Raw genomic sequence first — 26,690 nt, forward strand, 5'->3', positions numbered from 1 at the left:
AGCATCGTGAAAAAAAAGGATTTCGGAGACAACATAAGGCGAGGAAGGAAGATCGAAAGGATAGGGGGATCATAAAGATGCCAAGGCATGTAGGAATACAATGTGCTCTTTTGTAGCTTAGCATAATGGGATGCCCATTTAGTTCATAATTATAAGAGCATGTTGTTGTGCAACAATTTGTGCCCCTTGAAAGAAAGAAGACTTATTACCACTTGAATGTATATGCATGCAAGTTCAAATCCTCTCAATTTTGGTAAGGGCTTGAAATGATATAGAAATGCCCAAAACCTTACTAAAACGTGATCAGTCTTTACCATAAGATCAAGCATGAAGAATCAATCTCATCGCATGTATCACTCACTGTAAGAAGCTGGCATGGGCAAAACAATCCATGGATATAATTGGAGCTTTCATTCCATGGCATTCATCGTGTAAGAAGCTGGCATGGGCAAAACAATCCATGGATATAATTGGAGATTTCATTCCATGGCATTCATTGTGTAAGAAGCTGGCATGGGCAAAACAATCCATATAATTGGAGCCTTCATTCCATGGCATTCATTTTGCAGGCCAAACCTCCTACTAAACTAAACAGGGGATTGCAAGATTTGAATGAAGATAGGAATCCTTCACATTAAAATGTTGGCATTACATGCAAGTTCAAAGCTAACCCAACTAAAACTAGTTAGGGAAGAAACAAGCCTACATGAGCTGAACTAAAACTAGTTTGATGATGAAACAAAAGACCAAAAAAATGGACTACATACAAATTTTTGCACCACCGTGAATACTTGCTTTTACCATACTGACTCATGAAATCAGAGAATGAAGAATTCACAAAGTTTTAACCACCATCTCTACTTGTTCATGCTCAAATCATAACATTACAAATGAAACTTCTCACATCTGTGTATGAAATAAAAGATTTCCACGCTCACATTGTCCTATAATCTGCGCTTTCGAATGCTGCTATATGCTGCATGTGAAAGAAGGAAACGACATCAAGCCATTCCCTGAATGGTTTGATATCTGTTGATAGCAATCCTCGATTGCTTTTTCGGCATTCTCGCAAACCTAGAGAAACAAATCTTGAAATAAAAGTAGGCAAAACCCTAAGTACAACTGTTTTTTCACTTGCCATCCGACGAACTTTCACCGATGAGCATCAAAGACTGCTTTAATTTCATGATTTCAGTGGAAAGCTTACGCCGAGCTCCGACTGCGCTTACGCCCATCTCCTTAAGGTCATCCATGGTGAGAAAAGGCAATACATCATGTGTGACTTCATGGTGCTCAAACATGGCAGTGTATTTCTCGAGACCAATGCTGTTCATCCAGTTTCTCACCTTATTGTCAACTGATTTGAGGGCACCCACTTCCCACACCGGAAGTCGGATTCGCAATTCTTGGGCGTCCACGCCGCCGGCCGTCGAGGGCGCCCGTTTCTTGTCCTCTTCAAATTTGGCTGAAACAGGAGCTGCTTGGAAAGAATCCATTCTCTTCATTGTGGTTTGCTTTTTGGGTTGCTTTCTAGCTTGCTTTTTGGGAGGGATATTCTGCAGGCCCTTAGGAGAGCCACTGTCGAGGCTGGATGCAATGGGGTGGGTATTGAAAATGGGTGGGGGCAGTGGCTGTTGGATTTTCACTTGTTTATCGGTGTCCGAGAGACCATAAACGCATCCATCGGCAGCTTCTAAGAAGCCATCTGCAACCCCAGTCATGGCCTTATGCATCCAACCATTACCATTACCATTATCAATCCCATTACCATTACCAATCCTATTACCATTACCATTACCATTATCAATCCCATTCCCTTCATGATGAGGATGTGGATGATGATGATGGCCAAGACTATGTGGGTGACCACCACCGTTCCCCTCAGAATGATGAAATGGGCGATCGGCATGACCTTCAGAATGATATGGCCGAATGTTAACTTCATACAGGCGAGCACTATGGGCTTCGGAATGATGTGAGCGACTGTTATTTTCACGTGGGCGATTGTAGATACCTTCTGAGAGGTATGGGCGACGAGGGTTAGATCCGTGTGGCCCAGCTTTCAAACGATGTGGGCGAATATCGCCCTTCCTTGGGGAAGGATTAGATTCATTTCGAAAACTGTTTCCTTCATGTGGGCGATGAGTATTCCCTTCGAATTTGGCGGTTTCTTCATGTGGCCCATGAATTCTCCCTTCAGAATGAGCGGTTTCTTCATGTGGGCGATGGCCTTTCCCTTCAAAACGAGTGGTTTCTGCATGTGGACTACGGGTTCTGCCTTCAGAGCGAAGGGTTTTCTCTTCGAATCCTGTGTTTTCTGTATGTGGGCGATAGTTTTTCCCGTCTGAATAGTCACTTCCTTGAGGTTTCATGGAGAGCTTGGACGTAATCACCTTTGTGCTACCATAGCCACGTTTAGCTGGGCGCCCAGCCCTCTTCATAGCAGAGGAATTCGAAACACCGAGAGTAGAAACATTACCATATCTATCATTATTGCCAAATTTGGAAGAGATCTTGGGGCGTTTAATGGCGGGCTTACCTGAAGACGACAACTTTCCTGCTGAGGCTTTAATTCCTTTCCTGTCTAGGAAATAGTCCACAACAGTGGCGAGGCTGTCTGATCCAATCTCGTTAAGGCGAACGTTGGGTCGCCTCTGCCGTTTGGAGTAATTCTTACTGATTGTTGCAGAAATCAATGACTCAATTGATGGCGAAATTGTGGCTAAAGTTGGGGGAGATGGATTCGGCGGAAGAGATTCTTCTCCATCTTCTTGATGAGGATGATAATGTTGCGATTCAATTGTTTCCCCCTCCATTTCTGCTTGAGAGAGAGACATACACACACAGAGAGACAGACAGACAGGGTTAGAAGAAGAAGAAGAAGAAGAAGAAGAAGAAGAAATAGTTGCAAAGTGAATGAATGAAAGCAGAAAGCTTGGCTCTAGGAAAGAAGAAGAGATTTGAGCACAATGAAGAAGAAAGAAAGAAAGGAAGAAAGAAAGAAAGAAGAAAGAAGAGATTTTGAGCACCAAATTGTTGGATTATATGCAGTTATGTGCTGAAGAAGATGGAGGAGGAATTGTATGGAAAAAATCATTGGAAAAACAAACTAAGAAGAGAATTGAATGTTGTTGTTATGTTTTAGTGTTAATCTCTACTAAAAATCCTTGATGCTTTATTAATTAATTATGTAATGTTGTGAGGTGGGGGGAGAAGAAGGAGCATTCATTCATCCATCCATCCATCCATCCATCATATATATGTATGTATGTATGTATGTATGTATGTATGTGAACTCAAGAAACACTCTTTTTTTAGCTCAGATGGAGAGGAGATGCTTTAAAAACACCTACCCCTTTCCTTCACCATATTAGGGTTGGGATTGGGATCTTCTCTTCTCTTTGTTTCTTTGTTCCTTTCTTCTATGGTCCCTAGAAGGTTGGTACGAATGTCTCCCCTCAAACTCTTCGACCTCATGTCCCGTGGTCACGAACTCACTATCTCGACCCCTTCTTCTATATACCTCATATGCCCCGCCTTCTGTCTTCATTGTCTCGGAACCCGTCGATCGCATTCATCCTTAGCTCGGTAGCTAGCGAACTGCTCACTTCACCCAAAACCCTTCGATCTTGATGTCTCGACAAGCACATTACCTCAAAGCCTTCCTTCCATCTCAATGTCTGAGTCGTTCATTATCCCTCGAACTCTCTTCGATCTCTTGTATTTGTTGTTTACTATCTCTTGAGTCTGTGTATGCCCAAGACTCTTGTGACTCTCACGTGGTGTCGCTCATATCATCCACCTCATTGTGTTTCTTTTGAGTGTGTGTACATATGCCCAAGACTCTTGTGACTCTCAAGTGGTGTCGCTCATATCGTCACCCCTTACAGTGTTTGAGTAGGCCAAAACCCAAGTTTAGTGTAATTTGCACTTGCACAATTTGAAAATCGCCCTTTGAACTTTAAATTTGAAGGTATAAAAAGTTCCACAACATTTAAGATACTCAAGCAAGAAACCCATTCAAATTATAAATTTATTCTCTTGAACAATTTTCCAAATTATAAATGAAAGGTTTGAAACTTTTAAAAAATCATTGCATACATTCACTTGAAAGCTCTGTGAAGAACCTCACAATTCATTTGCCTAATCATACTCATAATAAAGTTGGTAAGTTTTATAGAATTGGTGCAAGCACATAATTGTCCAATGTTGCTACTTGTTGAAGAATCAACGGGCGTAGCACGCATATTGATCCAATTTCAATTTATGTAAATCATTTTCAAGGAAGTATAACTATCGTAGATTTATTTAGAATTTAGGGTCAATAACATAGTGAAAAGATTCAAAACGAAGGTCAGAAGCATAAAAAATGAGAAAGAAAAGGGTTTTGTAATAAAAATTGATTGCGTGTTGTGTTGCCATGTAGGTAAGATGTGTTCTCCATGACTTGAGTCACAGAGGGAATTATGGTAACAAAAGGAAGTTGCAACATGCCAAAGCAACTTTTCGAAGAATATTCTTTGATGTGCTTGATGGATAGATATGTTTTTAACGTCCAAAAGATACCGATTGCAATCTATGAGACGGGGGGCTACCCCATCGTAAGGATCAAACCTAGGTTTTGTCAATTTGAGGATGTTGATGCCTAGAGAGACAAAAATGCCTAGATTGTGAATAAAGAGAATAGATTGCAATTTAGATTGTGCTTGGCTTGAGATGGTAAGAAGAGACTCCTCACTCGAGCATCACTTCTTTCTGATTCTACTTCTTATGGAGTATCTTGTAAATATGTATAAAATATGATAGTTTTAGAACTTCTGCTCATATACATGTTATATATATCCCTCAAACAACTCATCTATTGAAATCCATCATAGTTGTTATTTTTTGGGGCTTACTTATGCAAGATGAAATGCCCAAAAATCCCAACCAGCTCATTTCCCTTGATATTCATGTACATAGATACATATCTATAATATGTATAAACTTTACTTGAAATTTCCACAACGGAAGCTAATTGGTAATCATCTCTTATCTCCAAATATACTTTTTGAATACACTTTTTGAACACAGTAATAAGCAAAAGGGATATTACCACGTTGGTCGACTACGATGTAATTGAGACATGAAAGCAATTCCTTTGATCTACACAAGTGAAAGTCCACCTCCATTTGTTGACAACCAATAATATGCCTATAAATTGAACTTGGACTACAAGAATGTAAACCCAAATTTGCCATAGGTGTTTTGGCAAAAAAACTAAACATTAAGGTGTAATGTTTTTGGCCACATTGAATAAAGGATTGAGGGCATCCATGCTCACCTTCTAAACCAAACTTGGCTCGTCTTCACATGCTTTCGAATAAGCGAACTCCACTTCATGTGTATCCTATAGCATCCCTAGTGGTAGAGGTGGAATGCTTAGTTCACAAGAGTCTTTCTTGAAATTCAAACACATTCTAAAATGACCATTTTATCAAATTCGATTACTCTATATTTGATTTTTTTTGCATCGAAATTCCAAAACTACCATTTGTCATAGCCATGTTTTTCAATAGAGCAATCACAAACATTTTTAAATCGTTGCGAGGAAGTATATATCACAGATTCTTTAATCACGAAGGTGTTGAGTCCTCAAAAGCAAAATTTACTGCCTTTAACCTGGATTGGTTTTCTAAAATGTTACCCTACTTGTTAGATAGGTACATTCCTTTCACCATTAAGTGTGTGATCTAACTTCAATTCACAATCTACCCTATAGGTGTTGGTCAACAAGAGCATCCACATTCCTCTAGCTCTCCCATACAAATAATCCTCAAAAGCACACATATAATACAGTGAACTGGGAGAACATGATTTCATTAACTGAATGTAACATAATCTATCTTTGCCATTGTACAAAAAGATCTGATGATTTGTGTTGCCTATTTGATTGGTGTACATCATTGCTTATATCACCAACTACACATCACTAACATTAGTATAAGAAAAATAGAGGCATTACTACCCATATCACTATCGGTATGAGAAAATCGACCTAAACAGGGAATATATATCTATGCAGAAAGCCATGATGTAACAAATATTGTGTCCTCATACCAGTTCCATAACTCTCCATATCACTAATATCAATATAATAAAGCCCTCATATCAATTACATACTATGAACATCACTATATAGCCATACCATATCTAACATTAACCCCACTAAAAAGAAAAACAATACCGATTCAGTGATATATATCAATGCAAATTTCATGAAGCTACCGAAAATAAAGTTCTCGTATCACTTACATCACAACCCATATCGCTAACATTAGCAAATGCATTTCCCCTATTATTATAATGAGGCCCATGATCACCAAACATCGTAATTGGAATCAGACTCTCGTTTGTTTCTCTTGGGCAGTTGATGTCATTCTGAATGCTTGATCTGACATTTGCATGATATCACATTTTCTCAAGTATTTTTGGGAGTCAGAAAAATTTCATTATAAGAGACATACATCAGAAAGTCCTGATATCTATCTACGTTCGATATTCAAGACAATCTAATCAATCATCGGAGATTCCAGAAGACAGTTTCTATTGTTTTGGAATAGGACTTTAATTTAGAGGTCTGCTTCAGGTACAATTACAGGTCCATATTCATCGTTGTCATTCTCACTCTTTTCTAGATCAAAAGTCCAGCCGAGAAACTTTTCCAATATGCTTTTCAGACGTCTTGTGTGATTCAGAAGGTCTCCATCTACAGGGCGAGCCTCCATTACGAGTCTATAAAATTCTTTGAAATTAATTCTAAGAAAGTTATCATCAGAAAACCATGTAGCATCTAAGATTGCCATCTCAGCATTGGCATCCGTCCCAGGTTTCAGACCTACCATAAGCTGAAAGCACACAATGTCGAGAAAGCTCACAAATAATCGTGTCCGGCTCGAGAGTGGAGCCTCATCACAACTAAACATTAAGCATACTATGGATTTCCATTGGCTAAATGATTCCAGAGATTGCCCCATCAAAAAGGCGATGAAGGAAAACTCAAGCTCTCCAAGTAAGAGGTCTTCTGATCCTTTGTACTGATTGATCAGCAATCTCTCTAGTTCCAAACTCTTATCAATGTTCAGCATGGTGAGCTGAGAACCACTGAGGCCTGTTCGTTTAACAAGGTGAGGGAACTTCGTATAGAAGCACCTTCCAGAGGGTTTTTTAGCAAGATCAGAATACATTTTCCCACATTTTATGTGTTTCTCACCTACGTTTCTGACATTATCAACATCCATTGTTTCATTAACAAGATCAGTACGTACTTTTTGTGTTACCACATATTGCTCATCCATTTTCCGTTCTATAATAGGCATGTTTTTACCACTATCGACATCCATGGTTTCTTTATCGAGATCAACATCCATGGTTTCTTTATCGAGATCAACATCCATGGTTTCTTTAACAAGATCAACGTCCATTTCTCCAGCTATTCTATGCATGTTTTCGCTATTATCAACATCTGTGGCAATTTGTCCGGCTGTGATTCCATCCTTTTGTTGCTCTTCACCTATGTTTAGATCTTGTACACACACCCCATTCAAATTGCGTTTCTTCACACTTTCCCTGGTTTTAAACAATTCTCGGCTATTTTGGAGATGTTGTTGCAACTGTTTCTCAGCTCGGGTTTGAGCTTGTGCATCTGAGAACTCGGCCTCATGAATCACAGATATATCAGCGTCAACAGGCTCAAATTTTCCAATAACTTCTGCATCAATATGACCTGATATCCGTTTCCAAGACTTGTAATGATGAACATCATAAGCACCCAGAAACTGATCAAATTCAAGCTTTTTCACACTGACCCTATACCTTTCTTCTTCGTCTTCATCGCATAGTTTCACGAGCATTTCCAACTGCGGGTCCCATCGTCGTACAATGATGTCGGCAGGATTGGGATGAATGAAAAAACCTGTGAAAAATGATTGTGATGTATTCTCGTGTTGATTTGTGGTGCTATAGTAGATGAAGTGCGGTCCGGGGGGTATCATTTTGATGCCTTTGAAGAGGGGTCCAACCGATAAGGTCTGGAGATCGAATCCCAGAAGAGTTCCCGGGGGCATGTCGAGGATCAATAGAGATGCCCCTTGCTTCACTAGCTCTAGGGCTTCTGTAGGGTTCAATTTCACAGAGTAAGGCGGCATACCTTGCTCTTTCCCTGGCGATGGTGATGGTGATGGTGATGCAGAAGCCATATCTCCCCGGTTCTCTCTGTTTCTGTAATGCTTTGCTTTGAAGAACAAGAATTAAAACCCTTTATTCTTACAATACATAGATACATATATATACGAAAAATACATACATACATACATACATATACATACGAAAAATACATACATACCTATGAAAAATACATACATACATACACATACATGATCATGGATTTGTTCGTAGAATTGAATTGCACAAGCCATTACTGGCGACTATTACTAATCCTTGTACTTGCTAACTCACATGCTCATCTGAAACATAAAATTTCTTCTAGCGAACACTTTCGAACTTGTAATGTTCAATGAAGCATTCTCATGTTTCCTATTCTACATATGAAGGTTTTTCTCTCTCCGTTGTAAAATCCACTTTAATGATAAATTATATAGGGCTACAACAAGACTTTAGGGTAATTCGGCCTATGATATTTCGTGAGACTTTTTGTTCTCCTCATTCTTTGTCTTATCTTGTTCCACTGATCTAGTCAAGGCGTTGGATTTATTCGGTGGAACAATCCACTAAATCATTGTCTAGCATTTCCCTACTCCCTTTGGATTTACCCTTCATATATTTATCGCTAGTTACACCATCACCATCTGTCTCTTTGATTTTATAGTGAGTTGGGCCCAAAGCTTTGGTGATGGTTTTCATCCCATCAACCAGATTGTCCCAAGTCATCAGTGTGTTGACCCCAAGTGTTTGCACCAAGTGAGCATCTTTGTACTATCGGAGTTTTGCCTCCACACACCGTAAGCTACGGGGGTCTAGACTGCCATATACTCTATTGATGTTGAGTTGAGTGAGAGTGGTTGTCAAGCACTCTCAACCCACTAACCTCACTTATGCTAATCTTGCAAACTTTCACTCACCTATATTAAAAGCACTAACCTCCCAAGAAGCCCACTAATACATAAACTAGTAACCACAAGCAAAAGAACTAAACATGATTTAATTAATGGAAGCACACACAACATAGATAAAAGGAGTGATTAAGATTTGGCTAAGTAACACTTAACACTAATCATTCATCTGACAACAAGTATATGAGCGAGAGAGGTCTAACTTAGGTTACAAGGGGACTAACACTAGAGATTCAAGAAGTAGCTAAAAAGGGCACAACGTCATCTAAAGGTGTGTTACACCAAAGTTTACATCTTCATTTTCGTTGAAGTTCTCTCTCCTTGTTGAGATCATATACATAGGGGTCCAAACCTCCATATACCCGATGAACCGAATGAGAGTAATCATCAAGCACTCTTGACAGGCTAACCTTGCAAACTCACATTCACACTTCCTTAAGACAACTATGATTGACAAGCTAGCTAATGCCTCACGAAGATGCAAGTGTAAAGCATTCTAATACATAAATAAAAGATATTACATGTGATAGTATTGAGCACACTTCAATTAAATAAAGTGGTCTACAAAACACATACAAAAAGAAGAGTGAGTAGGATTTGCCTAAGTAACCCTTAACCATCACCACTCAACTCACAAGTTGTTGAAGAGGATTTTTGTGGGCATTGTAGGGAGTGGTTGGTGTAGTGAAGGTAGGGGTGGGGCGATTGATGTTGGTGAAGTGGAGGGAGTGAGGAGGTTGGTGTAGGTAGACACATTGATACATCAACAAGCGGGCAACAATGGGCATTGGAAGCATTGTATGTTCAGAGGTGGGGGGGGGGGGGGGGGGGAGAAGGGGATAGTGAGCATTTGGTATGTGTTTTGATTGTGGAGGATTACATTGACTCTAAATCTCATTGGTAAGAAGAGGGAATATGGTAACCACGTCTATAGGCCATTCATGTGGTGCCTAGTGGGGAATTGATCAAGGTCAAAGGTGAGACTTCAACTAGGTTGGTCAGACATTTGGAAGTATGGAGAATCAAATGGAGGGGAGAAGCTAGAGCAACATCAAGAAGCAACGATCACAATTAAAGGACCAATTAAGTCCACCCAAATTTAAAGCATCATGGCTCTAGTATGTTGATTGTAGAAAAAGTTGATAAACTTGACAAATAAAAAAGGAGGGTTGATCGAAACTTCGTTGGATTGAGGTGATGAGGGGAGAAGGTAACATCCAACTAGTTAACACTCAGTAGTTGGCTTGACACAAAGTACAAAGGAACTTAACTCACAAGTTGCCTCGACACAATGCACGAAAACTGAAACCACGAGAGTGCTCAACCATCCAACACAGTGCATGAGACAAAGCATACAAAGAGCATGTTGTCGTGATGTGGTAGGTTTAAAGATAGAAAATATAAAAATGGGGGGAAAGAGGACAACCATAAAGTATGTATATAATAAATATGAAAATAATAATATAATAAGGAAAGGCTTATAGCAAAACGATAAGGCTATAGATTGTGGTAACTGAGTTCAAGGGGTTGGGTGAGTGGTGAGTCTAAGGGGTTTTGGTGGGTGTTCAAAGGTCTTTATTTTTCGAAGTTTAGTTCAAATTATTCTTCTTAGTAATTGGAGTTTAAGTTGAGTGAGTGATGAGTGCAAGAGTGGAGTTGGACCACCTCTCCATCATTTTCTATTTATACGTGGGTTGGGTGAGAGTGTGTTTAAAGTTTCAACTCACTCAAAGAGATGGTGAAGGAGGAAAAAAGGCGGGTAAACAAGTCAAAGAGGCTCGAAGTGATGGGTAAACGAGGCAAAGAGGTTGTTTTGTATGAGTGGTGGGCATGACTATGTATGAGAGGTCAAAAAGCTTCAACAAGCTCATGACCCTTGGGGATCCCTCGAGAAAACACTACTAGAGAAGTACGACTACGAAGAGACAAGGGAGACAAGCATGTACAAATCCAACCAATGGGTGGCATCGAGGAAGACCTGCTATAGTACTACATGTGCATTCGTAGAGTTCGAACTTCGCTTTGCTAAACTCTTAGAGTGGGATTGGATAATAGTGGGGGTGAATAAAGTTCCCAGGTTACATTTATCAAAATGAAAGGATGAAGATTGGGGTAAAATTGGAAGATGAGGATGGAGCGAATGCATTGTGCTCGAACCTTCACATGAAGAAGGGATGGAGGAAGATCGAGAAGGTTGGGAGAGTTTGAAGGGTGTTCCTTGGGATATAATTGTGTCATCAAACTGAAAGGAGGACATTAGAATGAATAATCAAGGGTGGACAACTCTAGGATGAGAGTGTAGCACAACAAATGGCAAAGCGAGAGACATGCAATGTGGGAAACTAAGGGCCCTAAATAAAAGCCTGTACTTGAAGATTAGACTATGAAGATTAGTCACAATAGATGTTCAAAAGGGGCCCAATGAGGGCAAAAGGAGAAGCGGATTGACGACAAAAGGGAGGTTAAGGTGACATCACCAAGGGGACAACATGGATGAAAGGGACACATGCTTGTTGCAGAAAGGGTTATGGTCAAGGGAAGCACGCAAGCCAACAACAACCTCCCGTTTTGAAGAAAAATGTAGGGAGAGGATCTAGTGGATATGGTGGCAACAATTTTTCTCGTATTAAGAAGAATTGACATGGCCAAGATAGAAGAATAGAGATAGGCAAGTTATGTGCTAAGGGAAACGAAGTGTGACTACCTTCAGTTCCCCCATTCTTCACACGTATCAGAGGGTGTGCTGGTTTGGTAAAGGTGGATGTCATGATGTGGTGGATCCAAAGGTATAAAATAGAAAAATGGGGGAAAGAGAACATCTGCAGAAATGTGTATATGTAAGTTTATAGATTGTGGCAAGAAGGGTGGAGAGTTTGAGCCTTCATTGGTTCATAGAAGAACAACATTTTGATTTTTTGATGGAGAAGGGGTATGTGAACATTTAATACAATATATGGGTTTTTATTTGGGGCTCGTTCATTTTAGGTTTTGGAGTGGACGATTTCTGATTTTCGGGTTCAACATTTAAGGGGTTTTGGGTGTTCAAAGGTCTCTATTTTTTGAAGTTTAGTTATTCTTCTTCTTCTTACTACTTGGAGTTTAGGTTGGGTGAGTGGTGAGTGCAAGCAAGGAGTTGGATCACAATCTCCTTTATCATTTTTGATTTCGTCTCGCTCGAAGAGGAAGTGAAAGGAGGAACAAGAGGTGGAGAAAAGACGTAGGTCAAAAGAAGGCATGGAAAGCCATGATGACAATTGTTTGTGAGCTCAGGCCACAAAAACTTAGAGTGCTTCCTCCCATTATAATTCTCGTTTCATTGTAATCAATATTATAAAACTTTTTATAATCATCAATTTCTTTGTGAAAAATAATATTGGGCCTTAATTAATGTTTATTATATTAAACTAGTGGAGTTGTCCCTAATCTTTTGTTACACTTGAGTGCTACCATGATGAGAGGCTATTAGCCGGTCGGCTACCTAGACAAAGGTCGACAAGTCAAAGTCAAAGTCGGACAGTATGAAAAGACAGATTTTAAAATGTAATTTTTGGTGAGTATAAAAATATAGTAATTTAGGAAATAGGGTAGTTCTGTGTAACTGTAGGTTCTTGCCGAATAGGCAAGTGTATCATCTTGGAAAAGACTCTCAAGTTGCCTATAAAAAGGGCCCAAGAGCATTATAACATGATCGTTTTGTTTTGGTTTTAATATTCGTATTGTAGTTAGAGTATTTTTGTATCGATTGTTATGTCATTCTTTGTATACTTATTTATTGTGTCGAATGTTCGAATTATTCTCTGCCACACCAATTATGTTATACCAATAGTCGATCAAGATAAGATGTTCTAGTTCTAAGTAATTAGGTTTTGAGTGACCATTGTTTTACATCAAGTTCCGAGTGACTGTCGACACAACACATCTCTCCAACCACAATCATCTTGATAGAACATTTTTGGTAGGAAGACATTCGACCTATTATGTCTGTCGGTTGTCGGTAGAACAACACAATATTTTGGCACGCCCGGTTACATCTGGTACAAGCAGAGAACAAGGAGAATGGATGTCTTCTAGTCGACTCAATACATACCAACTTGCAGAAAGCAGAAGACCACGCATGCGATCAGAGAACCGACGTGCAAAAAAGGGTAATTCCGATAGTTTAGAGTTTGCTGAACAAATCCGGCAAGAAGCTGAAGGGGAATTGAGAGCACTTCCCAATTTAACAACTGACATTAGTTTGGACGAGGAGCAGTTCGACCAGAGCTACTTAGTCGAACTTTGTGAGGAGGATACAATGTCGTATCCCTATCCTAAGTATAATGATGACACCAACGTAGAGGCGCATGTGTGCGCTTTTGTTACGACATGGCAGGAGAACTATGTGTCACAAAGATTGTCTGAAGCAAATGCCGATAAATCTAAAATTTCCGAATTCAGATTATCGCTCGACGAGCAGTCGGCGAATTGGTACTCCCAGCATGAGGCGGGTGAGTTTGAGTCTTTTAAGCAAATAACTACCAAATTTATTAGGTTATTTCATCGACAAGTTCCAAAGAGGGAACTAATGAGTCAATTCTATGTGGCGTATCAAGAAGCCCATGAAATTGTGCCACAATTTCGGTTTCAGGATATTCGGAGGCAGTTGGCACGAACTTTGCTGAAAGAGACCTTCTTGTCGGCATTACGAGAACCGCTGCGAACCACGTTAGCCGTGTTCAATTTCAAGGATCAATCACTACAGTAGGTGATTGACAAAGCACTTTTCATGGACAAGTCACAAACCAGTAATAGTATATCCATGGCATCATTACAACGGTCTTTACCAATGTCGGAGGAATTGAGGTTCCGATAATCAATCCAATGCACGACATGTCTGAATCCAGGACATTCGACAATTGAGTGCACACTGCGCACACATTGTCCAATTTGTCATTCAAAGCACATAGAATCGACCAATGTGAGTATAATCTACTCCATAAAGTGGTGGCACCAGTTAGACAAATATAACCTCAGGACGACCACCAGGGGGATCAGAATCGGTCAGTACACCGGTTTCGGCAAGACGATCGACCAAGGTATGATGATCATTACTGGTCAGATCGCAATCGACGAGACGATTGATACAATGAGTATCGACGAGAGGAGGATCGGCAAGAGGAGTATAGAAAGGATAGTCAAAACAATTATGACCGGGAATATTCACCCCGACAAGATAGAAATGATCGACGACCTTACAGGGGTAATATATATCATGCTGAAAGAAGTTCCTATGACCAGAGAAGAAATGAAGACAATTGACCAGCTAATCATCGATTTAAGAATGATAGGGGGGATGATAACAAAAGACCCAAGACATCATGACAATTTCAGTACAATTCCAAAGGCCGAGATGACCGGAACCACAAGATGTCCAGCAATCGCATTATGAGAACGGCAAATCCAGTGGACTATCAGTAACTGCAGAGGTTCAACAAGCCACCACCTGGAGTAAAGCTAAACAATCCGAAAGGGATGTACAGTAACAGTTCAGAAAGCAGCAACAGAATGGGTTGGGGAAGTGAACAACAACAATGTCGTTAGGATGTTGCATGAAAGTAATGCCCCGAATGGCACGTCTGACAGGTCGGGAAGCCGACAAGAGGAAGTACCAATAGATACACCTGACAACGATGAAACATGGAAAGTCTTGGCCGATTGCCAGATATCGTTACCATTGACCGGCTTACTGAAATTAGTTCCTTGGTTCACAGAAAAGGTGGCGACCATTATCGCAAGAAAAGAGTAGGAAAATGTGCCGGTGAATTTTACGAATCCGATCAAAGGCCCGACAATTATGGATGAGCAGAGCCCTACGATCAAAGTAATTATTTAGGGTAAAGAAGTGTCGGGCAACATAGTCGATGGAGGATCAAGAGTGAATGTCATTAAGAAGATTACCTGTGATCGGCTAGACATCATCGCCTGGGAAGCATTTCCATTTTGGCTACGAATGGCAGAATCTGATACCAGTACGGTCCGACCAATAGGGTCAATCCGACAACTTGATATTGTCATTGGTGGCCATACATTTCATATATCAGTGGTCATACTCCATTTGGATGTGCCAGGAGCTTACCCTCTATTATTGGGCAGATTATGACTTCGAACTTCCAATATTAAACAGAATTGGCAAAAGAATATTCTGACATTCTGGAAGGGCAAAGTAAAGATTCAAGTTTCGACTCAGGAAAAGGTCGCCAGAGCACGACATTGTGTGCCTTTGTATGTTGAATCTATCAATATGATGGAGGGATTAGATGAAGGGGAAGAAAATAAATATTTTGAGGACAATCCAAAACTTATTCCCTTATTGAAATTGACGTCGTCGAAGTACTCACGCAATATCTTAGTGACGACGAAAAGGAGGTTGACAATCCAGTTGATGATAAAACTATCATGGAGTTCCGTCATCGGCAGGAAGCAATGGAGAGATACATGCAAGTATCGCAACACGTACATGCTTCTGCACAAGAGGAATTAAATCTGGTTGACAATTGTAAACAATTACTTGTGGAAGCGTTAGAAAACAGAGAAGGCAGAGAATACACAGACAGAGTACACGGGAGAGACAGAGAGAGCAGAACCTCAAAGCTATATTCAAAAACGATAAAAACACTCTGTCACTACAACTGTGCTCAGTAGCACTATTTATACAAGTCCTCGTGGGACTGACAGAAGTACAAAATACTTCAATGCTCACACGAGCATCTAACACTTACTACGAGACTATAACTGCCTAGTAGTCTAAACTAATACTAGGCTTCCGGTTACCGATTGGATCCGACTAACCGGCTCCCCTACTCACCAGCTCGGTTGCTCACCGGCTTACCGATCCGTCTCGCTCACCGGCTCAGGCTTATCCAGCCAATCCGGCTCCAGTTGAGCTTGCCGCTCAACACTCCCCCTCAAGCTCAACTTGAGGTTGGATCCTAGTGTCAACCTCTATGGCAGTCGGTTCTTCCAACCGACTTCTCCTGGCGTCGCTCCGCCTTGCTTGCGCTCCTCATTCGGTCCGGTTCCGTTTGCCGCGACCCTTCTGGTTCTGCGCGCCCTGACCTTCTCGGTCGGCATGTTTGCTCAATAGGCCCCTCTTAGCTCCTTCACTGCTATGACTCCGGCGCTTGCCGATCCGTCGGTTCCTCCGCGATGGCATCGACTTCCGCTGCATCCGTGTCTGCCCGGCCTCTAGTTGATTCGGTTCATCCGGATCTGTATGATGATCCGAATCGGATGTCCTCGATTCATTCCAGCTCTTGTCAGAGTCGATATCCTCCAACTCGTCTTTCGGTTTAAGGCCCTTCACAACATCAGACCACGTCTGGGTCTTGGCCTTGCTTCCATCCTCGGCTTTCTTCCGGTTCTTCCCTTACCAGTGTCGGCAACAGTCTCTTTGCCTTTGCCCGTTCCGGTGTCTTTGCCCGTCCTCCCCCTCAAGTGTGGCACGTCGAGATGCTAAACACCAAGCATTTTGGTGAAGTGCTGCAACTTGTCCGATCCGAGCGGCTTGGTGAAGATGTCGGCAACTTGCCGATCCGTGTATACCGAAGTTCGACCTCACCGCTCAGGACACGCTCACGCACGAAGTGATAGTGCACTTCTATGTGCTTTGTGCGAGCATGGAATACGGGCTTCTTGGCGAGTTGCATGCTGCTTATGTTGTTGAGTAGACTCGAATCAGGGTCAATACCTCGATCCGTAGGTCTTGTAGTAGTCATCGAGGCCAAATGGCTTCACAGGTGGCAACGGTCGCGCCCGGTACTCAGCCTTAGTGCTTGACAGAGCCACTGTTGGCTGCTTTTTGCTGCTCCACGCAACAGCTGCGCTCCCAAGGGAAAACATAAAACCGGAGGTCAATCGGCGATCTGATGCATCTCCGGCCCAATCGGCATCTGTGTAACGGACCAGCTCTTCGGGTATACCACGCCGGTATAACAGGCCCCGGTCCTTCATGCCGCTTACATATCGTAGTATCCATTGCGCGCACTGAAGGTGCTCCACGGTCGGCTTCTGCATGAACTGACTTATCATTCCAACCGGATAGCTGATGTCGGGCCGTGTGATAGTCAAGTAAATAAGGCTTCCGACGATTTGTCGGAACTGTTTCTCATTGTAGGCCGGTCCGGAGTTAGGACGAAGCTTCTGGTTCCGATCTAAGGGTCTAGAGAGAGGTCGGCATTCTGTCATGCCGAACTTGTACAACATATTTAAGACGTAATGTCGTTGTGAGAGAAATATGCCGTCGGGGGTTCGAATTACCTCGATCCCAAGAAAATAATGAAGGTCCCCTAGATCCTTCATCTCAAATGCGTTCGACAATTGGGACTTGACGCGGTTGATTTCTGGAAGACCCGGTCCGATGATGACTAGATCATCAACATACAACAATATACATACCGGACCGGCTGAGCCTTGCCGGATGAACAATGAAGAGTCCGATTTGGAGGCCACAAACCCCATCTTATGCAACCGGTGCGTGATCTTCGCATTCCAAGCTCGAGGGGCTTGCTTCAGGCCGTACAACGACTTCTTCAGCCGGCATACCGCTGACTTGTTCATCTCTGATTGAAAACCGGGAGGTTGATTCATAAAGACTTCTTCTTCAAGATCACCTTGAAGAAATGCATTCTTCACATCCATCTGATGAAGATGCCACCCCCTTGCCGCAGCAACCGCCAGCACCACTCGAACCGTTGTCATCTTCGCTACTGGAGCGAAGGTCTCGTCGTAGTCGATTCTGTGGGTTTGCGCGTATCCCTTTGCCACTAATCGGGCTTTATACCGGTTAACAGAACCGTCGGCATTGTACTGTACCTTGTATATCCACTTGCATTCGATCGGTTTACAAGACGAGGAGGGTCAACTAGGTCCCATGTCTTGTTGACATCAAGTGCCCGCATTTCTTCCTCCATAGCGGCATGCCAATTTGCGTCCTTGGCCGCTTCTACGTAGCTCTCCGGCTCACGCACTTCCGCCACCTTAGTCATGTATGCATAGTGATGCGCCATGTACTCATTGTACCCGTACCGCTTGACGGGATCCTTCTGGCGGGTGGACCGGCGTAACTCACCGTTACCCGGTTTGAGGCCCTTCTTGGCCGGTTCGGTTTTTGTTGCCGAAGATCCGCCTTTCTCCTTGTCGGAGTCGGATGCACACTGATCCGACTCATCGCTGTCGGTTTCGAATTCCGGCATCTTCTTCTTCCCCTTCTCTTTGCGCGTGAACCGTCGCCTCGGTTCCTTGTGCGGGGAGTGCACGACAGAGTCTCCACTACTCGCCGGTTCCTCATCGGACTGGTCAGATCGACCTTGTCTCTCGTTCGGCCCGCTCAACCGGAACGATTCCGGACTCTCATCCTGAGTCCACGCTTCATCATCCTCTACCTGGGCCGGTTCAAGCTCACTAGCCTCATCCACTAGCATCGGGTTAGATTCGGAAGTCGGAGCCGGTAAGGAGTACCACGATGCCGATTCATCGAACTCGACATCTCGACTAACTTGGACCTGCTTTGTCCGGGGGTTATAACACTTATAACCCTTTTGCTCTTGAGCATAGCCGATTAGGATGCATTTTTCCGATTTTGCATCCAACTTCCTCCGCTTCTCATCCGGTACATGCACATATGCAATGCTACTGAAGATCTTAAGGTGTCTCAAATTCATCTTGCGCCCGAAATATAGCTCGTGAGCTGACACCTTGTCACCGATCCGGTTCTGGATGTAGACAGCTGTTTGGACTGCCTCCGCCCAGTAGAATTTGGGCATGCTCTTCTCCTCCAGCATTGCCCTTGCCACATCGATAAGCGATCGGTTCTTCCTTTCGGCAACACCGTTCTGTTGCGGTGTGTATCTGCAGCTAAACTCTCGCCGAATTCCCTTTTGCTGCAGATAGCTATTGAATTGGCCGGAAAAGTACTCTTTTCCTCCATCCGACCGCAGGCATTTGATCTTCCTCTCCGATTCCCGTTCCACCATGCTTTGGAGGCTTCGGAAACACTCGAAGACTTCACTCTTCCGCTCAATGAGGTAGATCCATGTGTGCCTCGTATAGTTGTCGATGAAGGAGACGAAATATCGACTCCCGCCAAGACTAACATTCTGTGCCGGTCCCCACACATCCGAATGGATAAGGTCGAGCTTGTTACGGCTCCAGTTACGTTCATAAGCTTCCCCTTCTGTCCGACGTGGCTCAAAGGGACTTCTCCGATGTGCACGATTGGGTGAGGAGTGTCGTCTCCGGTTTCGACTACTCCTGGTTGATCCGGTTTCTCCAAAAAGGAGAACCACTCTTTGTGGCTCGTTATGTGGTTCGACGCACCAGAATCAACATACCACACTTCCTCCGATTTGGAAGTGGTTTTCTTCATCGAGTTCGCCTCGTGCTTCATCACCATGGCCCGTTACCGTTCTTGCATCCTCCCGATCCCTTCGCGAAGTGCGAGCCGTGACAGCCATCCTTGTTGGCCTTGCCGGATCCGGACTTGTCTGAATCGGTGCGTTTTCTCCAACACTCACTTTCTCTGTGACCCTTTTTGCCATAGTACCAGCATTCCGTTGCAGATTTGTCTTGCCGGCCTCCGACACCGCCTTGACTCCCCCTGCCTGTGGAAGTCCTGGAACTGCTGTCGGCACGTTCTCTGTGCCTTCGTTCTTGCTCTTGCCGGCCGCCTCCATTGCGTGCCGACTCACCTCATCCACCACGCCCAGGGGACCGATCCGCCTCCGTGTACAACATCCGACTGTTAGTGGGTGCGCTAGTTGACGCACCTGCGTGGTTCTCCTCTACAAGGAGCATCGACTGTAAGTCGAAAAATGACGGCGTATTCTCCCTTATACACACCGCCGTTTGGAACGCTCTGAACTTAGACGCCAGACCCCGAAGACAGACATGTACCATCTCGTCTTCCTCTATGGTAACGTTGATGGAGGCAAGTGAGTTGTAGAACTCTTTGATCCGGGCCGTGTAATCCGCCATCGACATGTCCTTCTGTCGGACATTGCTCAACTCCTGTCAGAGTTGCAGCTTCTGGGCTGTAATGCTCGCAGCGAAAAACTTCTTCAGGTTTCCCCAAGCCTCCTTTGGCATCTTGGCGTCTCGGATGTGGCTCAGCAACTGGTCTCTGACACTGGACGCGAAGCAGTACATCACTCTGCTTGCTGATTGTTCCCACACTAGGAAATCCTTATGTGCCACATCAGGTGTTGTTTCGTTGGCTCCTTCGACGACCAAGATGCGTAGTTGGATCTGTCGAGTTTCTCCACAGGGAGCGAGCTAGCCATCCCTCTATCCATCACTTCTCTGTCTGCTATTCTTACGACCTGTTAGGGTTTGCTTTCAAGCGTTTGTCGGTTGCAGAGGTTCTCAACCCTCGCGCTTTGATACCATGTAAATAATTACTTGCGGAAGCGTTAGAAAACAGAGAAGGCAGAGAATACACAGAGTACACGGGAGAGACAGAGAGACCAGAACCTCAAAACAATATTCAAAAACGATAAAAACACTCTGTCACTACAACTGTGCTCAGTAGCACTATTTATACAAGTACTCGTGGGACTGACAGAAGTACCACATACTTCAATGCTCACACGAGCATCTGACACTTACTACGAGACTATAACTGCCTAGTAGTCTAAACTAATACTAGGCTTCTGGTTACCGATTGGATCCGGCTAACCAGCTCCCTAGCTCATCGGCTCTATTGCTTGCCGGCTCGGTTGCTCACCGGCTTACCGATCCGTCTCGCTCACCGGCTCAGGCTTATCCAGCCAATCCGGCTCCAGTTGAGCTTGCTGCTCAACAACAATGATACAGAGCCGAAAACATTGCTAATAGCAAAAGAGGTGTAGTCGGCCGACAAGACAAGGCTCACCGAACTATTACTTCAATACAGAGATGCGTTTGCATGTTCGTTCAAAGATATGAAGGGACTAGATCCGGCCTTCTATCAGCATTAGATTAATCTACACAAAGATGCAAAGCTAGTACAACAATGGCGGTATTGCCTAAATCCGAATTATGTAGTAAAGGTCAAGAGGAAATCAAAAAATTGTTGTGAGTTAGCTTTATACGACTGGTCAAGAAGGCTACTTGGTTGAGCTCGATAGTCGTGATGCCCAAAAAGAATGTCAAGGTTAGGGTGTTTGTGGACTATCGGAAGCTGAATGTTGCAACGGTGACAGATGCATTTCCGTTACCTTTCGTAGATGGAGTCCTTGATGCAGTGGTTGGCCATGAAATATACAATTTCCTCGATGGATTCACTGGATATAATCAGATTCGGATGCATCCCGACGACCAGGAGAAAACATCTTTTGTCACCAAATGGGGCGTATTTGTAGCAGTCCTGATGATGTTCGGCCTCAAAACGGCTCCGACTACATTGCAAAGGGTAATTATGGAAAAATTTACGGATTATGTACCGACATTTATGCAAGTATTTCTAGATGACTTTACTTCTCATGCAAAAGCATGTGCGCGTCACCCTTTCTTTGGTGTGTGTCTTCTTACTTTCTTTGATGGGCGTCCACATTCTTTCCTTTGTGGGTGTCTTCACTTTATCTGTGACTAGTGCCTTCTTCGTGAGTGTCTTCTTTGTCATCTTTCTAGTCCTCACTCTTCTCCTAAAAAAGCTTCCATAAAATAATATTAACTCCCTCTTCGTGCATGTCTAGACAACAGTACTAAGTCAACAAGAACAACAACTTTTCAACATAACAATACTAAGTCAAGCACCCCCCCTTTCCAACAAGAAGAAGAAGCAAAGAATATTCAAGCATAGGTCTACATGTTCAAGATTCAAGCATAACTCAACCCTCAAATGAACACTTCATAAAAACAACAAGAACAAGAACATGACATAATAGTTTGGTCCAAGAAAAACAAATCATAACATGTCATCACAAAATTACTAAATCTCGACTCGCAAATGAACATTGAGAAAAACAATTGCAGCAACATCAACAAAAACAACAAGAACATGACATAATAGTCCAGATCAAGAACAAAACACTTCTTGGACATGTCATCACAGCAGTATGAAATGAGGCACCCCTTTTCCGAACCTGAACAAGTACAAGATTCAATCTAGCTACATATATAGGGTTTCATATCTCGACTCTCGGATGAACACTGGAGAAAACAAGAACAAGAACAAGAACAATAGATAGAACGAAGTGCAATCTTGAACAACAACAAACATACTAAACAAGAACATGTTGAGGAACATAACATATACATAGCATCATATCATCATAGCACCCCCTTTCCATATGTCAACATGTACAAGAATCAACCATATACATGTACAAGACTCTCAAATGAACACATTTGAAAAACAAGACAACAAACATGGTCAACAAGAGCATGTTGAGGAAGATAAAATATAAATAGCATTATGATATCATCATAACACCCCCTTACCATATGTGAACATGTACAAGACTCGAGCATATTTCTGTACAAGAATTGTTGAGCGGCAAGCTCAACTGGATGCGGGTCGGCTGGATAAGCTTGAGCCGGATCGGCATCCAGAAGGATGAAGCCGAATCGGTGAGACAGAGAGACCAGAACCTCAAAACTATATTCAAAAACGATAAAAACACTCTGTCACTACAACTGTGCTCAGTAGCACTATTTATACAAGTACTCGTGGGACTGACAGAAGTACCACATACTTCAATGCTCACACGAGCATCTGACACTTACTACGAGACTATAACTGCCTAGTAGTCTAAACTAATACTAGGCTTCTGGTTACCGATTGGATCCGGCTAACCAGCTCCCTAGCTCATCGGCTCTATTGCTTGCCGGCTCGGTTGCTCACCGGCTTACCGATCCGTCTCGCTCACCGGCTCAGGCTTATCCAGCCAATCCGGCTCCAGTTGAGCTTGCTGCTCAACAACAATGATACAGAGCCGAAAACATTGCTAATAGCAAAAGAGGTGTAGTCGGCCGACAAGACAAGGCTCACCGAACTATTACTTCAATACAGAGATGCGTTTGCATGTTCGTTCAAAGATATGAAGGGACTAGATCCGGCCTTCTATCAGCATTAGATTAATCTACACAAAGATGCAAAGCTAGTACAACAATGGCGGTATTGCCTAAATCCGAATTATGTAGTAAAGGTCAAGAGGAAATCAAAAAATTGTTGTGAGTTAGCTTTATACGACTGGTCAAGAAGGCTACTTGGTTGAGCTCGATAGTCGTGATGCCCAAAAAGAATGTCAAGGTTAGGGTGTTTGTGGACTATCGGAAGCTGAATGTTGCAACGGTGACAGATGCATTTCCGTTACCTTTCGTAGATGGAGTCCTTGATGCAGTGGTTGGCCATGAAATATACAATTTCCTCGATGGATTCACTGGATATAATCAGATTCGGATGCATCCCGACGACCAGGAGAAAACATCTTTTGTCACCAAATGGGGCGTATTTGTAGCAGTCCTGATGATGTTCGGCCTCAAAACGGCTCCGACTACATTGCAAAGGGTAATTATGGAAAAATTTACGGATTATGTACCGACATTTATGCAAGTATTTCTAGATGACTTTACTTCTCATGCAAAAGCATGTGCGCGTCACCCTTTCTTTGGTGTGTGTCTTCTTACTTTCTTTGATGGGCGTCCACATTCTTTCCTTTGTGGGTGTCTTCACTTTATCTGTGACTAGTGCCTTCTTCGTGAGTGTCTTCTTTGTCATCTTTCTAGTCCTCACTCTTCTCCTAAAAAAGCTTCCATAAAATAATATTAACTCCCTCTTCGTGCATGTCTAGACAACAGTACTAAGTCAACAAGAACAACAACTTTTCAACATAACAATACTAAGTCAAGCACCCCCCCTTTCCAACAAGAAGAAGAAGCAAAGAATATTCAAGCATAGGTCTACATGTTCAAGATTCAAGCATAACTCAACCCTCAAATGAACACTTCATAAAAACAACAAGAACAAGAACATGACATAATAGTTTGGTCCAAGAAAAACAAATCATAACATGTCATCACAAAATTACTAAATCTCGACTCGCAAATGAACATTGAGAAAAACAATTGCAGCAACATCAACAAAAACAACAAGAACATGACATAATAGTCCAGATCAAGAACAAAACACTTCTTGGACATGTCATCACAGCAGTATGAAATGAGGCACCCCTTTTCCGAACCTGAACAAGTACAAGATTCAATCTAGCTACATATATAGGGTTTCATATCTCGACTCTCGGATGAACACTGGAGAAAACAAGAACAAGAACAAGAACAATAGATAGAACGAAGTGCAATCTTGAACAACAACAAACATACTAAACAAGAACATGTTGAGGAACATAACATATACATAGCATCATATCATCATAGCACCCCCTTTCCATATGTCAACATGTACAAGAATCAACCATATACATGTACAAGACTCTCAAATGAACACATTTGAAAAACAAGACAACAAACATGGTCAACAAGAGCATGTTGAGGAAGATAAAATATAAATAGCATTATGATATCATCATAACACCCCCTTACCATATGTGAACATGTACAAGACTCGAGCATATTTCTGTACAAGAATTGTTGAGCGGCAAGCTCAACTGGATGCGGGTCGGCTGGATAAGCTTGAGCCGGATCGGCATCCAGAAGGATGAAGCCGAATCGGTGAGACAGAGAGACCAGAACCTCAAAACTATATTCAAAAACGATAAAAACACTCTGTCACTACAACTGTGCTCAGTAGCACTATTTATACAAGTACTCGTGGGACTGACAGAAGTACCACATACTTCAATGCTCACACGAGCATCTGACACTTACTACGAGACTATAACTGCCTAGTAGTCTAAACTAATACTAGGCTTCTGGTTACCGATTGGATCCGGCTAACCAGCTCCCTAGCTCATCGGCTCTATTGCTTGCCGGCTCGGTTGCTCACCGGCTTACCGATCCGTCTCGCTCACCGGCTCAGGCTTATCCAGCCAATCCGGCTCCAGTTGAGCTTGCTGCTCAACAACAATGATACAGAGCCGAAAACATTGCTAATAGCAAAAGAGGTGTAGTCGGCCGACAAGACAAGGCTCACCGAACTATTACTTCAATACAGAGATGCGTTTGCATGTTCGTTCAAAGATATGAAGGGACTAGATCCGGCCTTCTATCAGCATTAGATTAATCTACACAAAGATGCAAAGCTAGTACAACAATGGCGGTATTGCCTAAATCCGAATTATGTAGTAAAGGTCAAGAGGAAATCAAAAAATTGTTGTGAGTTAGCTTTATACGACTGGTCAAGAAGGCTACTTGGTTGAGCTCGATAGTCGTGATGCCCAAAAAGAATGTCAAGGTTAGGGTGTTTGTGGACTATCGGAAGCTGAATGTTGCAACGGTGACAGATGCATTTCCGTTACCTTTCGTAGATGGAGTCCTTGATGCAGTGGTTGGCCATGAAATATACAATTTCCTCGATGGATTCACTGGATATAATCAGATTCGGATGCATCTCGACGACCAGGAGAAAACATCTTTTGTCACCAAATGGGGCGTATTTGTAGCAGTCCTGATGATGTTCGGCCTCAAAACGGCTCCGACTACATTGCAAAGGGTAATTATGGAAAAATTTACGGATTATGTACCGACATTTATGCAAGTATTTCTAGATGACTTTACTTCTCATGCAAAAGCATGTGCGCGTCACCCTTTCTTTGGTGTGTGTCTTCTTACTTTCTTTGATGGGCGTCCACATTCTTTCCTTTGTGGGTGTCTTCACTTTATCTGTGACTAGTGCCTTCTTCGTGAGTGTCTTCTTTGTCATCTTTCTAGTCCTCACTCTTCTCCTAAAAAAGCTTCCATAAAATAATATTAACTCCCTCTTCGTGCATGTCTAGACAACAGTACTAAGTCAACAAGAACAACAACTTTTCAACATAACAGTACTAAGTCAAGCACCCCCCCTTTCCAACAAGAAGAAGAAGCAAAGAATATTCAAGCATAGGTCTACATGTTCAAGATTCAAGCATAACTCAACCCTCAAATGAACACTTCATAAAAACAACAAGAACAAGAACATGACATAATAGTTTGGTCCAAGAAAAACAAATCATAACATGTCATCACAAAATTACTAAATCTCGACTCGCAAATGAACATTGAGAAAAACAATTGCAGCAACATCAACAAAAACAACAAGAACATGACATAATAGTCCAGATCAAGAACAAAACACTTCTTGGACATGTCATCACAGCAGTATGAAATGAGGCACCCCTTTTCCGAACCTGAACAAGTACAAGATTCAATCTAGCTACATATATAGGGTTTCATATCTCGACTCTCGGATGAACACTGGAGAAAACAAGAACAAGAACAAGAACAATAGATAGAACGAAGTGCAATCTTGAACAACAACAAACATACTAAACAAGAACATGTTGAGGAACATAACATATACATAGCATCATATCATCATAGCACCCCCTTTCCATATGTCAACATGTACAAGAATCAACCATATACATGTACAAGACTCTCAAATGAACACATTTGAAAAACAAGACAACA

General features: G+C 42.5%; 2 protein-coding genes across 2 annotated transcripts; both read right to left on the reverse strand.

Moving 5' to 3' along the window:
• Nucleotides 1-606: 606 nt before the first annotated feature.
• LOC147857950 (uncharacterized) lies at nt 607-2,929 on the reverse strand. The gene has a single exon (XM_087327980.1). The coding sequence runs from the start codon at nt 2,835-2,837 to the stop codon at nt 1,131-1,133; it is 1,707 nt and encodes a 568-aa protein (XP_087184106.1). The 5' UTR covers nt 2,838-2,929; the 3' UTR covers nt 607-1,130.
• A 3,516-nt stretch (nt 2,930-6,445) lies between these two features.
• Nucleotides 6,446-8,267, reverse strand: LOC147857951 (AAR2 protein family). The gene has a single exon (XM_087327874.1). It carries the CDS (start codon nt 8,235-8,237, stop codon nt 6,612-6,614), a length of 1,626 nt encoding a protein of 541 aa, XP_087184000.1. The 5' UTR covers nt 8,238-8,267; the 3' UTR covers nt 6,446-6,611.
• Nucleotides 8,268-26,690: the final 18,423 nt, after the last annotated feature.

Source organism: Azolla caroliniana, unplaced genomic scaffold (assembly GCF_043228905.1).
Source record: "Azolla caroliniana isolate FFs.n. ecotype wild unplaced genomic scaffold, voAzoCaro1.0.p SCAF_11, whole genome shotgun sequence".
Classification (NCBI taxonomy): Eukaryota; Viridiplantae; Streptophyta; class Polypodiopsida; order Salviniales; family Salviniaceae; genus Azolla; species Azolla caroliniana.